Source organism: Cucurbita pepo, chromosome LG13 (assembly GCF_002806865.2).
Source record: "Cucurbita pepo subsp. pepo cultivar mu-cu-16 chromosome LG13, ASM280686v2, whole genome shotgun sequence".
Taxonomy (NCBI): Eukaryota; Viridiplantae; Streptophyta; class Magnoliopsida; order Cucurbitales; family Cucurbitaceae; genus Cucurbita; species Cucurbita pepo.
Window position 1 is genome coordinate 6,208,160 of NC_036650.1, and position 13,203 is coordinate 6,221,362.

The 13,203-nt window shown below is 36.6% G+C and overlaps 4 protein-coding genes and 1 non-coding gene across 7 annotated transcripts in view; all 5 read right to left on the reverse strand.

Annotated features, from left to right (window-relative positions):
* The window catches only part of LOC111808370 (chaperone protein dnaJ 10-like), a 4,170-nt gene extending 3,000 nt beyond the window's left edge, over window positions 1-1,170 (reverse strand). For both annotated transcript variants that reach the window (XM_023694303.1, XM_023694302.1), the window contains exons 1-4: window positions 904-1,170; window positions 666-725; window positions 473-555; window positions 167-320 (exon numbers count right to left, since the gene is read on the reverse strand). In XM_023694303.1, coding sequence (XP_023550071.1) covers window positions 167-320; window positions 473-555; window positions 666-725; window positions 904-990 — 384 coding nt within the window. In that variant the 5' untranslated portion in view covers window positions 991-1,170. The remainder of the gene's footprint in view (window positions 1-166; window positions 321-472; window positions 556-665; window positions 726-903) is intronic.
* Window positions 1,171-1,478: 308 nt separating this feature from the next.
* On the reverse strand, window positions 1,479-1,550 carry TRNAQ-UUG. Its single transcript has one exon. It is a non-coding gene; the product is annotated as a tRNA-Gln (tRNA).
* A 436-nt stretch (window positions 1,551-1,986) lies between these two features.
* On the reverse strand, window positions 1,987-6,550 carry LOC111808091 (probable protein phosphatase 2C 11). The gene is made up of 8 exons (XM_023693895.1): window positions 6,253-6,550; window positions 5,290-5,432; window positions 4,949-5,047; window positions 4,696-4,854; window positions 4,434-4,520; window positions 3,944-4,035; window positions 3,367-3,438; window positions 1,987-2,406 (listed from the first exon to the last, which is right to left on the reverse strand). Exons 1-8 carry the CDS (start codon window positions 6,297-6,299, stop codon window positions 2,278-2,280), a joined length of 828 nt encoding a protein of 275 aa, XP_023549663.1. The 5' UTR covers window positions 6,300-6,550; the 3' UTR covers window positions 1,987-2,277.
* A 903-nt stretch (window positions 6,551-7,453) lies between these two features.
* LOC111808969 (basic blue protein-like) lies at window positions 7,454-9,108 on the reverse strand. Its single transcript, XM_023695229.1, has 2 exons — window positions 8,744-9,108; window positions 7,454-7,809 (listed from the first exon to the last, which is right to left on the reverse strand). The coding sequence occupies exons 1-2, from the start codon at window positions 8,922-8,924 to the stop codon at window positions 7,610-7,612; spliced, it is 381 nt and encodes a 126-aa protein (XP_023550997.1). The 5' UTR covers window positions 8,925-9,108; the 3' UTR covers window positions 7,454-7,609.
* Window positions 9,109-10,690: 1,582 nt separating this feature from the next.
* On the reverse strand, window positions 10,691-12,151 carry LOC111809084 (transcription factor MYB52-like). Of its 2 annotated transcripts, none has more exons than XM_023695431.1 (3): window positions 11,839-12,151; window positions 10,844-11,548; window positions 10,691-10,813 (listed from the first exon to the last, which is right to left on the reverse strand). In XM_023695431.1, exons 1-2 carry the CDS (start codon window positions 12,005-12,007, stop codon window positions 10,851-10,853), a joined length of 867 nt encoding a protein of 288 aa, XP_023551199.1. In that variant the 5' UTR covers window positions 12,008-12,151; the 3' UTR covers window positions 10,691-10,813; window positions 10,844-10,850. The 2 variants fall into 2 exon arrangements, with proteins under 2 accessions (XP_023551199.1, XP_023551198.1); XM_023695430.1 differs by having other exon boundaries at window positions 10,691-10,803; window positions 10,834-11,548.
* Window positions 12,152-13,203: the final 1,052 nt, after the last annotated feature.

The window sequence follows — 13,203 nt, forward strand, 5'->3', positions numbered from 1 at the left end:
GGGGGGGAAGATGAAAAAGGATTCCTTCTTATCTAATATTGCTTATAGATATAAAAGTTGTTTGGAGAAGGATTGGCCACCAACTAAACTGTTGTAGCAAAAACATGAATCTGACTAGATACAACAGTGTCTTCATTGTTATTTGTGTGCTTTAAGGTATACTTGCCTTCAACTTATCTTGTAATCTCTCTGAATTACCAGTTTCGCTCTCTAATTCAGATGAAGCCATTGATGCTACAGCTAAATGTCCAATATAGTCCTCAAACAATTCACTTCCAAATAGAAGTGCAAAGACAGCAGTAGGGTCAAGCATGGATTCCCTGAACATAAAAGATCCAATAATGTCAAAAGAAAAAACAGCAAATTATCGAAAAGAACATCAAACAACAGTCCAGAGAAAAATTATAAATAACTTGAACAAAATGACATCAACGTGGATGAAGAAAACCACAAATACAAATTAAGATCTAACCTAGTAATACTGTGCTTCCCATTCCTATCATATGCATCTCTTTGGACTGCATCACTCAAAACTTGATAGGCTTCACCTAACACCTGCATCACTCAAAACTTCGACACAATTTCAGCCGCTGGGGAAAAGTTCCACATTATGCAAAACACGAAGCGCAGGAGGTAAAGAAGACGATGAACCAGAGTATACTTGCCTGAAACCTTTCAGCAGCTTGAGGATCATTCAAATTCTTATCCGGATGGACTTGTTTCGCCTGTACCAGAACAATCAAGTTAAGCACCAGACTAATTATGCAATTCATGCTCATTATACCTAATCGATTTCCAACAACACAAGAATCAAGTAATTAACAGAACAAAACTCAAAAGTTCTTGTAAAATCAATCAATCAATCGATCAATCAATGAATCCTCCAGTCTCAGAAAAGCTAACCTTAAGATAATAGGCTTTACGAATCTCGTCCTCGGAAGCAGAAGGACGAACACCGAGAATGTCGTAATACTCAGTATCGTTCACCATATTGGTGGAGACCTAGATCAGGGATCTTCAGAAGAGCAGGCTCCCACAGGAGTGGAACAGCAACAGCTGGGAGTGGAAGTAGAAAGCTGAGAGCAGAGAAGATGGGAAAAAGTAAGAGAGAGAGAGAGAGAGAGAGAGAGAAATAGGGCCATGTCTGACGGAAGAGGCCCCTTCGCTTCGCTTCGCCCACCCCACCGCCCACTAGCTTCTCGTGCCTTTCCAGTTCTTCACAAATAAACTATTATAACAAACTGCTTTTTCGCGGGAGGAAACAGTGTATTCTAACTGTCAACAAAGTGGTGCTTATGATGCAGCGACCTCCTCAGACTCACACCCTCTTATATTTCGCCACGTGTCCTCGTAAGTTGTCGGCTGGCCTGTTTTGGGCCTCATTTGTGTGCTGGGCTTGGGCTAATTCAGCTTTTCTTAGTGGGCTTTCAGATTGGACCCACCGAGATGCAGTTTTGGAAATGCGGAAAAGAAAAAAGAGGTCCTACCGGGAGTCGAACCCAGGTCGCTGGATTCAAAGTCCAGAGTGCTAACCACTACACCATAGAACCAATTGTTGACTAATTTCATATATTAGATTATTATTTAAAAAAATACTTCTTCATCCTCGTATGGACCAACCTTCCATGTTTCATGATGATTAATAATAGGAGGATGGAGCTGTAAAAGAGGCAACTTTAATGATTTCTGTGCAACTTATTTTATAAATGTTTAACATTAAAGATAAGAGATTTTGTTTCCCCCCACATGATGCAAGAGATTTGCTACTAATCAGTATTGTCCATTAATTAAGTAATATCAATCATTAATCACATTAATACGAAATCAATTTTAATTATAAGAACCCCTTTTGTCGATGTACATTATTTCATCTAAAAATTTATATTCTAAGGGTAGTTTTGAAACGTTCACAAGAAGTTAAAATATTGCAAGGTAAAAAACGAAGGAGAAAAGAAAGCATAATGTTGACTTAAAGTTATTACAATGTGAGAAAACGCAGTGAAAAAGACATCCGTTAACACGAGTTTGAATCAAAAGTGAACATATCAGTCTGTCATATACATATAAAGGCAACGTTTTAAGCAGTCTACAGATTGAGCAGGAACGTCCTGAGCACAGCTAGGATAAGTTACATATTCTACTCAATATAAACAAACAATTCAGCTAATCTTTAAGGATGAAGGCCGTGTTAAGACCAGTAACTGTAGTTAGTCATGGCATTCCATGGGAAAGAAGAGCCATTTGCTACTTCATACAAGTTTGATGGATTGTATCGAGTTACGATAGACCAAATCGTACAATGACACATGTAATGTTGTCGGAACTCCCTCGAGCATACGCTTCTTGGATTAGTGTTCTTGATGCCACTTCTGTATCTTGGATGTGTTGCACCAATGCTACAGCATCCTGGAAACCCCAAAACGGATATCAAACTTAGACAATATGTAGTTTGATTTGAGCATTCTGTGTCTACTACTGAAATTAGAAAATTATAGTAGCCGACTCTAGCTTCTGGCAAGCATGGAATTGCACAACTAAAAAAATCTGCCAATGCCGCAAAGACTAGCCGTGCTTTTCAATCATCCTACGGATTTTATAGTATAGTTTATGCAGTACAATGGTATTGGCTTATCCTTTTTTGGGTGGTCGTGGGATAGTTGGTTCGAAGATTATGACATGGAAGAAGAGCGCTTGACAATTATCTCTCTCTCTCTCCTTTCAGTCCACTGGTTTCTATTGGAGAAAGGCCAAATGATTGAATTGTGATATCCCACATTATTGGGGAGGAGAAACATTCTGTATAAGGGTGTGGAAACCTCCCCTAGTAGACGCGTTAAAAAACCTTGAGAGAAAACTCGAAAGGAAAAAATCAAAGAGGACAATATCGGTTAGCGGTGGGCTTAGGCCGTTACAAGTGGTATCAGAGCAAAACACTGAGCGATGTACCAACTAGGAGGGTGGACACTAGGCGATATGCCAGCGAGGACGTTGGGCCCCGAAGAGGGTGGACTAGGGGGTCCCACGTCAATTGGAGAAGGGAACGAGTGCCAGCGGGGACGCTGGACCCCGAAGGGGATGGATTGTAATATCCCACATCGTTGGAAAGGAAAACAAAGCTTTTTTACAAGACTATGAAAACCTCTCCCTACCAGACACGTTTAAAAACCCTTGAGGGGAAATCCGAAAGGGAAAGCCCAACCCCATATAGTCATTATTTATAAGATCTTCAAGTTGGCATTACCACATATTAAGATGTCAAAACCAGAACCAGAACAGATCTTTGTTTAAAAAACTAAATAAATGAATAAGTACTCTTTCTAATAGAATAATACAGTGAGAGACAAAGTAATTTGAATGAATAATCACCTCATTTGATAAAACATTCCAAAGTCCATCACTTGCAATGATAATAAAATCTACACCGTCAATTTCTTCTTCCTGTTCAGATGAGTGGACATCAGTGTAAAGGAAGCAGGTAAAAACAGCGAAAGCAAAGCTCTCTTCCAGATTTCCAGAAGCAATTATAAAAGCATAAGGAAACAGATAAACATTCAAAATACAAACCTATGGTTATGGGTTCAGTATTTTGAAGATTGGAACGATAGATCGTTAACTGCTAATCCTGTCCCCAAATATAGTTGTCCAGCGATATAAAGCGTTTTAAGCATATGACTTTTAACTACATGATTACACCAACATGCAATGCCAAATAGTTTGAAACTACATAAGCAGCACGAAAGAATCGAAACAATGACCTCTTAGTTAAATTCAACGGTCTTAGCACGTTGCAAAATATTCAGGATAAATTTCATTTACATTTGATGGAGAACATATGCAAGTGCAAATAATTAGAGTATAGTCAACTTGTGCTGATAATTCATATGTGCTAGACCAAATAAATAAATACATACTAAGTTCATATTGTAAAAGATAGCTTCCCAACCTGTATTTCAGGATCAGCAACAACATATGGTTTGAGTAGCTTATCTCCAAAGGCACGCGAAACTGCTAGAATACCACCAACCCTCCAAGTTCCTGGGTTAAGTTTTGCATCAAATTAGATGTTTTATTTCAAACTCTAATGTTAAGATTAGTTTGTGCAATATGATAATTATTGTAAAAGATGGAAATACTGATGGACAATTTTTTTTTTTTTTTTGTTCAAGTATATTACCAGGATTGCTGTTTAATGCTAGCCATAGATAAACGGAAAAAGAAAATCGCTAATGAAAATTCACAATGCGGATAGTGCAGTTATATTCTTCATGTGTGTGCGTGTATACATACACGCACAGATATAAATAAAACAAAAATACGTCGAGATAAACTTTATTCATTATGATTACATTGGAACATATATTGTATCCTTTAAACACAATTGAAAAATTGAGTGCGGTGCACAAGGCTATGATCTAAAAGTTAGTGTACTTTACCTGCCCAAATAATGAAACCTCCAGCTTGTTCAATCCTTTCTCGTTCATCTGATCTATCAGGTTTGTGATCAATAGAGAGGGGAATAGCTGTGCAACAAATGAATAATGTATCTGACTTCATAGCACAAGATTTGCAACATATCTATTTATTCCAAAAAAAATCTTAATTTTCGTTACTTATGCAATGATTGAACAAAAAGTTTCGATCCACCATTTCATGTTAGATTAAAACCAAGTAAAATTACAGAAAAAAATATGAAACCTGAACCAGCTCTAGACGCAACTACTCTGGAATCCCCAACATTTGCAACGAGGAGACGATCCCCTAACAGAACAGCAGTTGATGCAGTTGAGCCAGCATCTTTCTGCTGCCCTTTCTCTTCATTAATATAATCGGCATCGGTCTGTTTAAAGACCTCAACTGTAGAATAAGCATTTTTCCTGGTTTATGCTCCACTAGCAAAGCCAAAAGGAAAATATGATATCATATGCACAAATACATTATAACTTCTTACTAATTGCAGTCTTTGTGTCTTTGATAAAGTCTGGGTGGCTACTTAGGTTCTTGAAAAGATTGCGCTTAAGGTATTCAGCTGTTATGGAACCTCCATGACCTAGGTAACATCGCAGCATCCATGAAATTGGGGAAAAGAACAAGCATTTATGCATTTCACTAAATGAATTGAACAACTCAGGAATCTCAAAAGGAGAGTTCTTAAATGAATTGAACAAATTAAATGCTGTAAGTGACTTAAAGATAGAAACAATTTTTAGGGAACCCCAGATGTAAATCGTGCCTCGGATTCAATCTCACAAATAAAATGATATAAAGTTGCAAACAAATATTAGCTCCTACCATCAAAAACACCAAAAAAAGCGACCATCTGCCCGTCAACTTCAGAAATTCTTGTTTCATAGAAGTCCTCCATCGAAGCCCTTTTTCCTTTGAAACTAGAATACCCATAGCTGAACTTTCCAGTCTGATTTCCATTAAGAAAACTAGTAGTACAGAAGAGAAAAATGTTAGATGTGCAAGTATTAGCCAATATGTCTCTTGTTATGCCTATTATTGACTTAAAGTCGCAGAATAAGGATCAGGGGAGCTAGATTTCAACTCTGCAGAGAAAGTACAATTACTGAATCCAATATCATACATCTAGAATTGCCTCTAGAAAAAAACTATCAAAAACACAAAACTAAGGATTATTAAGTTCTTAAAGAAATTAAATGATGCATGGCTGACAAACCCATCCCTAAGGGCAACCCAAAATCACACCTCAGATGATACTGGGACCTATGAGCACCTTTAAGAACTCAGTCATTGCACATTGATTGCTTCAAATCTTAAAAAAAGGTTTCGAAAGGAATCTTATTGCTAAAGCAGAAAGTTAAACTAAAAACTCAGGTCCACCATGGATGCAATGGCGAGGTAGTTTGGACCACTCTTCACAGCAAAGTAGACTACACAAAGTACTGGTCAAATAAATATCCATAAGTTTCAATTGAAGCCCCTTTTACAAACGCCATTGCAACACCTTGCCTAAAAATACCACCCCTCTAAAAACAAGGCAAATTTAAAACACGAAAATATAAATCTGTAATTCGGTGTCTCCATCCAGATATGGAATGTCACGAGAATCATAAATACAACGAGTAAGAAGCTTGAACGGACAAATCCAATGGTCCAGCCCCATAGACGACGCTTTAATTAAAAGTAATTCAAAAAACAAGGGCGGGAGAGAGAAAAAGTCACAATAGAGAGATTCACAGCAGAAAGCACCATGAAATTTGACGAGAAAGAAAAGAAAGAGTCAAAGACCTGATACCGCCTCCACTGAAGATGGCGTTAGGATCCCTCGAAGACATTATAGTTTCTGAAACTACCGGCGCCGGGGGAAAGGACGATGGTTCAGGCGGTTGTAGAGTGGCCTCTTGATCGGCATCCCCAAGCGGGGGAGCAGAGGCAGAGGTAAAAGGGAACGAAGATTCCTCCGTGGAGTCGCAGGACTTGGATCTTGGAACAGCACCACAGATGAGATGGTGACGGCGGAGGCGACGGCGACCGGCGGCGGTGGAATCTCCTACTGTTTGACAAAAGCGAAGAGAGAAATCCTTGATCTAGTTTAGTTGGGTAATAAAGTTTCCGCTCATAACGCGGTGAACAGTTCTTATTTGGAAGTTCTTTTTTTTTTAAATAACAACCGAATACAAATTTCAAAATTTGATTACATAATTTTTTAATTTAACTATAAACTAAAATTATAATTTTAATATTTTTATCGAAAAAAAAATATAATTTATGCGCTAAATTTTTAGGGTCATATCTTACTCAAATAAATTAAATTAAACATGTTCCTCGTCAATAAGCTCGCGGTAATTGTGACCTCTCGGGAGAATCGATAAGTGCATCAAAGATGCACTTGCTAGTACTAGTACAGTTTGCTCACAGTAATTCTAACCTCTCGGGAGAATTGATGACTGCATCAAAGATGCACTTGCCAGTACTAGTACAACTTGCTCGCGGTAATTGTGACATCTTGAGAGAGTCGATGACTGCATCAAAGATGCACTTACTAGTACTAGTACATCTGNCTCGCGGTAATTGTGACCTCTCGGGAGAATCGATGACTGCATCAAAGATGCACTTGCTAGTACTAGTACATCTGAGAATTCTTAATTGGCTAGTTGTAAATAGACCCAGACTGTGGAACAAAGGATTATCCCGGACCTACACCGAGGTATTGACGGTGATTCTCAAATATCGCAGAACAGAATTTGATACGATGAGATAGAATGCAATAGAAACAAAGACACAGCGAACCCTTTCATTCCAAATTCTAATCAAATAAATACTTTTTTTTAATACTTTTTTTTTAATGATTTTTAATGTTTTTTTTTTTTTAATGATGGAAGTTTGAATTTAGTAAGTTATAAATTATTTAAATTAGATATTTAAACTTAATATTGGAAAATAAATTATTATATTTTCCATTACTATAACCGACAAAAACAAACAAATAAATAAAGAAAAGCATTGATATGATTGGATAAACTATATAAGCTCCCGACAAGGAAATGACATTTGAACTACAAAGCAAACACTCCCACTGTATAAATTACGGACGGTTATTTTATTTTAACAGCGGTAAATAAAGTTTTTAAAAGGGGGTACAGATTTAGAGAGCATTCACGGCAATCTTCATGCCGGATTCACAGTGGCCGGGGAAGTTGCAGATGAAATAGTTCATTCCCTTCGCCAGCTTTATCTGGTCGCTACCGGAGGTGAAAACTTTCGCTCCCGCCGGAGTCCGGCAGCTCGTGTACCCACCTTGGTTCACCACCACCACGTTATGAATTGTCCGGTCGTAATTGAACTCTGCAAACAAATATTTTGTCAGATAAGATTCTTCACAATAGAATGATATTGTTCACTTTGACCATATAACTCTCTGGTTTCTTCAAAAGATCTCGTACCAACAGGATCATTCGTTAGATTAGTCAATGTCTTTTAAAAGATCTCGTACCAACAGGATCATTCGTTAGATTAGTCAATGTCTTTTGACTCCCTTTCAATAATCCTCAACCATCCTCCCATCGAGCCAAGTACACCATAGAGCCTCTCCTGAGGCCTATATAGCCAAGTACACCATAGAGCCTCTCCTGAGGCCTATATAGCCAAGTACACCATAGAGCCTCTCCTGAGGCCTATATAGCCAAGTACACCATAGAGCCTCTCCTGAGGCCTATATAGCCAAGTACACCATAGAGCCTCTCCTGAGGCCTATATAGCCAAGTACACCATAGAGCCTCTCCTGAGGCCTATATAGCCAAGTACACCATAGAGCCTCTCCTGAGGCCTATATAGCCAAGTACACCATAGAGCCTCTCCTGAGGCCTATATAGCCAAGTACACCATAGAGCCTCTCCTGAGGCCTATATAGCCAAGTACACCATAGAGCCTCTCCTGAGGCCTATATAACTTTTTTTGTTTGACATTTGAGGATTTTATTGACCTGCTAAGTTAAGAGCATGGCTCTGATACCATATTAGGAATCCGACTCTCCACAATGGTACGATATTGTCCCAATTAGGTGGTACGATATTGTCCCAATTAGGGGCATGACTCTGATACCATGCCAGGAATCACAAGTCTCCACAATGGTACGATATTGTCCCAGTTAGGGGCATGACTCTGATAACATGTCAGGAATCACGACTATCCACAACGGTATGATATTGTAGTACAAACTTTGTCCATATTTTCCTTTAATAAAAAAAAAAAAAAAAAAAAAAATGGTGGAGGAGCTTACTGAGAGTATCGCCAGCACGAAAGTGTTTGCCGTTGGGCCAACCTTGGACATTAAAAGTCCATCCACCGGCGTCGCCGACAGTGTAAACGGCTGCCTCCACGCTCTCCAACTGAGACATCATAACCAACCCGATAACAGCAGCAACAACGAGGGCGCTACCGACTGCACTGCCTCTTCCCATATTTCTTTCCTCCGGAGCCTTAGCTTTTTTAGTTTGTGGTCAATTTGGGTGGAATTAACTTGGGGGTTATAAATAAGGAAACGAATAGGGTACACAAAAATTAGGAAAGTTGGTGAGCTTTGTACAAGGCAATGTGTTACCGTATTAATTTCACCCAACCACTTCCACTGATCGGCGGTGCCCACAATTTTAGACTTTAGGAGCTTGGAATTTATTCCAATCTGGCTGACAGTGTCGTCGGAGCGCAACCCCTTGGCTTCCTTCCACACGCCTGCCTTCTTTATTTCATTCAATTTTGGAAATGGTGCTTCTATATATATACAAAAAAATATATTTATCCAAATAGAATTATGACGTCATTATTGCGTCAAGATGATTTTACATCCCCAGATTATTTTTCTCGATAAAATCTTTTGTACCACTCAAAATTTATTGTTAGATCGGTGATCCGATTAATTAGAATTGAGTTCACAATTCAACCTAATTTTATCCTCTATTTTTTGGTTAGGTTAAATTAGATTATCATATTATTTTTTTAATTATTAAATTTTTTTAATTTATAACGACTAAATATAATAAAAACCAATTGAGTTATTCGACTAATAATAATAATAATAATAATTAAACTTAAATTTAAAAAGATAAAAATAATATTAATAATAAATAAATAAATAAAGGAATAGAGTAAGAGCAATGATTATTATAAATAATAGGGTCACCAAAGTGCTAGAAAAGAGGTAATTATTATTTAAACTACTAAATTAGAGAATCCGAGATTATGATGGTGAAATTTTCCTGATTTAACAAGTCATTTCGTTGTCACCATTTACTGTGCCGGTTCATTGTTTCTGACCAACACCCAACCTGGTTCGGTTTGGTTCGGTTTGGTTCAGTTCAACAACGATCGGAATATAAATATAAATGTTTGGTAATTTTAAAGATTTGTCTAATTTATTAAACTATGACCTTATTTGTATTCTAGTTTAGATCGAAGAATCTAAAAATGATATTTATTAGTTGAGTTATGTTCAAATTGGATAATTATATTTTAGGTTATGCATTATATATAAAAATTTATTTTATTAAAAGAAATATACATATATATTATTGAAAAACGCTCGTTAGATTCTTAAAAGGTTGACGATTCGATCCTTCACGCCAAAACAAACATATAGAAATTTTAGGGTTTGTCAAAAGGTCGATTTGAATTCTAGGGTTTGAAGACAAAGAATAAATATTGGGAGTTGGGGGTTTCTCTTTCGGTTAAATAACATGGGAGGACATGTCGTAGAAAATGTTCGGAAGTTTAGATGTCGTTTTTGTCGCTCTTTTTGCATTTATCTAAAATGTTTTAGATTGTCTCGTACTTATATACTCCTAATTTTTTTATTTATTAATTAAACTACTAATTTCAAGTTTATTATTTTAAACGTTAAATATAAAAATGAATATTTAAAATTTAGATATTATTCTTAAGCATGTTTATAATATAATAAACTATCCCGAGCAAGAATAAATTTAAGTGAAATCATAGGAAGTTAGGTGCAAAATGAAGAACGGTCTTAAAAAGTAATCTAGTAAGCTCCAAAATTTTTATACATAGTCACATGTGGTGCTCAGAGCGGATACCTGGATAAACTATTGCGTTAGGGTATGTCCGATAGTTCTTTATTTTGACAAGACATTGATACGAGACTTCCAGAAGAAACATTAATCTATGCAAACATTCCGAAAGACTTGTACATGAAATTAAAATACCATCTCGACAGGGAAAAGGGTTTTGTATAAAACTATATATTAAAAAAAACTACTTTTAATTTTCACATGGGAGGATCATAAGTATTAGTTCGAACAAGTAATTAATTAGAAGATCGATGGAATATATATATATATATATATATATATATATATATATATATTAGATAATCAAGAAGAAATTCCTACTCCGAGGAAATCTATGAAGGGAGTATCTTTGTCGTTGTTGAGTGATTCTTGTTCTTGTCGTTGTTCTTGAGCATGAAGATGATGATGACGATGATGATTATCGGTATTAGCCATGAACTTCACAAGTGGAGTCGTTGATGTGCTACCAAATTCAAAAACCCCAAAAGGAATTTTAGCAGTCGGGAAGCAAAATCGAGCTGATGATGGGGAGGTTCTAAAGTTTGCATACTTTGAGGAATAATTAGGATAATAATGTCTATGGAGAACGGGAATATTGTTATGGTCTGAATAACCTTTCAAGCTCTGTCTGAAATTCCAAACCATTCCATCTTTATGGGAGCGGTTGTTGTCGGAGACAAGAATTGTAGTACTAAACTGACGACGATCTAGTGAGGAAGATTCTGTTTGGTTGCCGAGAAAATTAGAAGAAGTAACTGGAAAGTGTTGATGCGTTCGTTTGGGAAGTTTGGATTGTTCCAGTTGCTTTCTTGCCATTATAACATGCCAATGATTCTTCACAGCGTTATCGGTTCGACCCGGAAATAGTCTAGCAATAAGTGACCATTTGTTTCCATGTATCCGATGAGCCGCCAAAAGCCTTTCCTCTTCTTCTTCACTAAATGGCTTCCTAATGATCCTAGGGTCGAGCTGATTAAACCATCTCAATCTACAGCTCTTTCCTAACAAACAACAAACAAAAAATTAAAGAATTAGGTTAAATTAATATAACAAATTTAGAAATTCAACAAACCCTTTACTCGAATCTACATATATCATCAAATTATTGAAATTATTCATGTCGGTTTGTTTATTTACCAACTTTTTCGATCCGTACAATCATTCCAATACGTCCTCGATCGAGATTCGATTCAAAAAATTTTGAATTAAAGACGATCTACAGTGATTATTTCTCTCCGCTCGAACCCGAAAGAGGAAATAGATGATATGTTAGACGAGAGAATCGGGGTACCTGATCTGCCTTGAAGCTTCTCAGCAATGGAGTTCCAATTTTGAGCGCCGTATTGTTCAACCAACCGTCGAAGCTTTTGATCCTCAGCCGGTCTCCAATGACCTCGTGGACACGACGATTTATACTCATGATCATAAACATGAAGATCCCCAGAATCCTTCATGATCATCGATCAAACACCCTTATGAACCAAAAACAATCAAAGATCTATCACTAACCTTACAACAACCAGCTACAACCCTAGCCAATGAAGAACAATGAAGAACAATGAAGAACAAGAAGACACAAAGCAAGAGTAATAAAGCAAAGTGGGGTTGGTTTAAGAGAGAGAGAGAGAGGGTTGTGGATAGGCAGTCACTTTTGTTGCTTTCACACGACATTTTTTTTTTTTAATTTTTATTCCCCATCTCGACAACCTCAATATCTCGAGAGAAATTACCCGAGAAGAAATCACGACGTTACCGTAAATGTATATCAAAACGCAACAACATTATAGCGATCTCGTTCAATAGTTTCTTTAAATCGCTATCCATTTTCCATCCCGATAGTCTATACACGTTAACCAAACAAGGCAGCTTTCGGTTTTTTAACTTAAAGTGACATCTCTCCTAGTGCAATGACTTCTTTCTTAAATATATATCATTATTTTCAACACATTTTTCCAACCCACATCGTATAATATATGATTCCTAGAGACATTATTCTCAAATTAAACTTTGGTTATAATGTTAATTAATTTTCATGCATGCAGTCATGTAAGTTCATATGATAATAAAATATGAGATTTCGGGTTAAAATTACAATTAATAACCTTGGTTATGGTTAATTAATTTAGGGTTATAGTTTAAATTAAGCATTACTTAATTAGCAGCTGCTTAATTTGTACCCCAAAACTGACCATAATTTTGTTAAATCCAATGTCTTTGTTATGAAAACTATGACGTACCTTTTCTTTCACCTTCTTAAAACAAACATACACCTAACCTTTTTCATTATATTTATTTCCTTAATATCTAAAAAAAAAAAATATATAAATTTTAAAATGTTATGTTAGACAAACACGACTCTCCACAATGGTATGATATTGTCCACTTTGAGCATAAGCTCTCATGGCTTTGCTTCGGGCTTTCCCCAAAGGCCTCACACCAATTGAGTTAGTATTCCTCACTTATAAACCTATGATCATTCCCTAAATTAGCCGATGTGGGACTTCCATCATCCAACATGTTAAATATGTCGATGATTTATTAGATTTTTTAGGAATTAAATACGTATAAATAATGGGTTTCTTCCTAACATAAATTACGTATTTTTTAATTAATAAAAGAAATTTTATGGCGACCGAATAAACCAAGTGTTAATTTA

Bases quoted from the DNA above. Each gene is read 5' to 3' on its own strand.
- LOC111808969 (XM_023695229.1), bottom strand. From the start codon at position 8,924: ATGGGAAGAGGCAGTGCAGTCGGTAGCGCCCTCGTTGTTGCTGCTGTT. The intron at 7,810-8,743 runs GTAAGCTCCTCC...ATTTGTTTGCAG, and splicing joins TCGTGCTGGCGATACTCTCA to AGTTCAATTACGACCGGACA.
- LOC111809084 (XM_023695431.1), bottom strand. From the start codon at position 12,007: ATGATCATGAAGGATTCTGGGGATCTTCATGTTTATGATCATGAGTAT. The intron at 11,549-11,838 runs GTACCCCGATTC...GTTGTTTGTTAG, and splicing joins GAAGCTTCAAGGCAGATCAG to GAAAGAGCTGTAGATTGAGA.
- LOC111808091 (XM_023693895.1), bottom strand. From the start codon at position 6,299: ATGTCTTCGAGGGATCCTAACGCCATCTTCAGTGGAGGCGGTATCAG. The intron at 5,433-6,252 runs GTCTTTGACTCT...CTGTACTACTAG, and splicing joins TTCAGTGGAGGCGGTATCAG to TTTTCTTAATGGAAATCAGA. The intron at 4,855-4,948 runs GTAAGAAGTTAT...CTTATTCTACAG, and splicing joins AGACACAAAGACTGCAATTA to TTGAGGTCTTTAAACAGACC.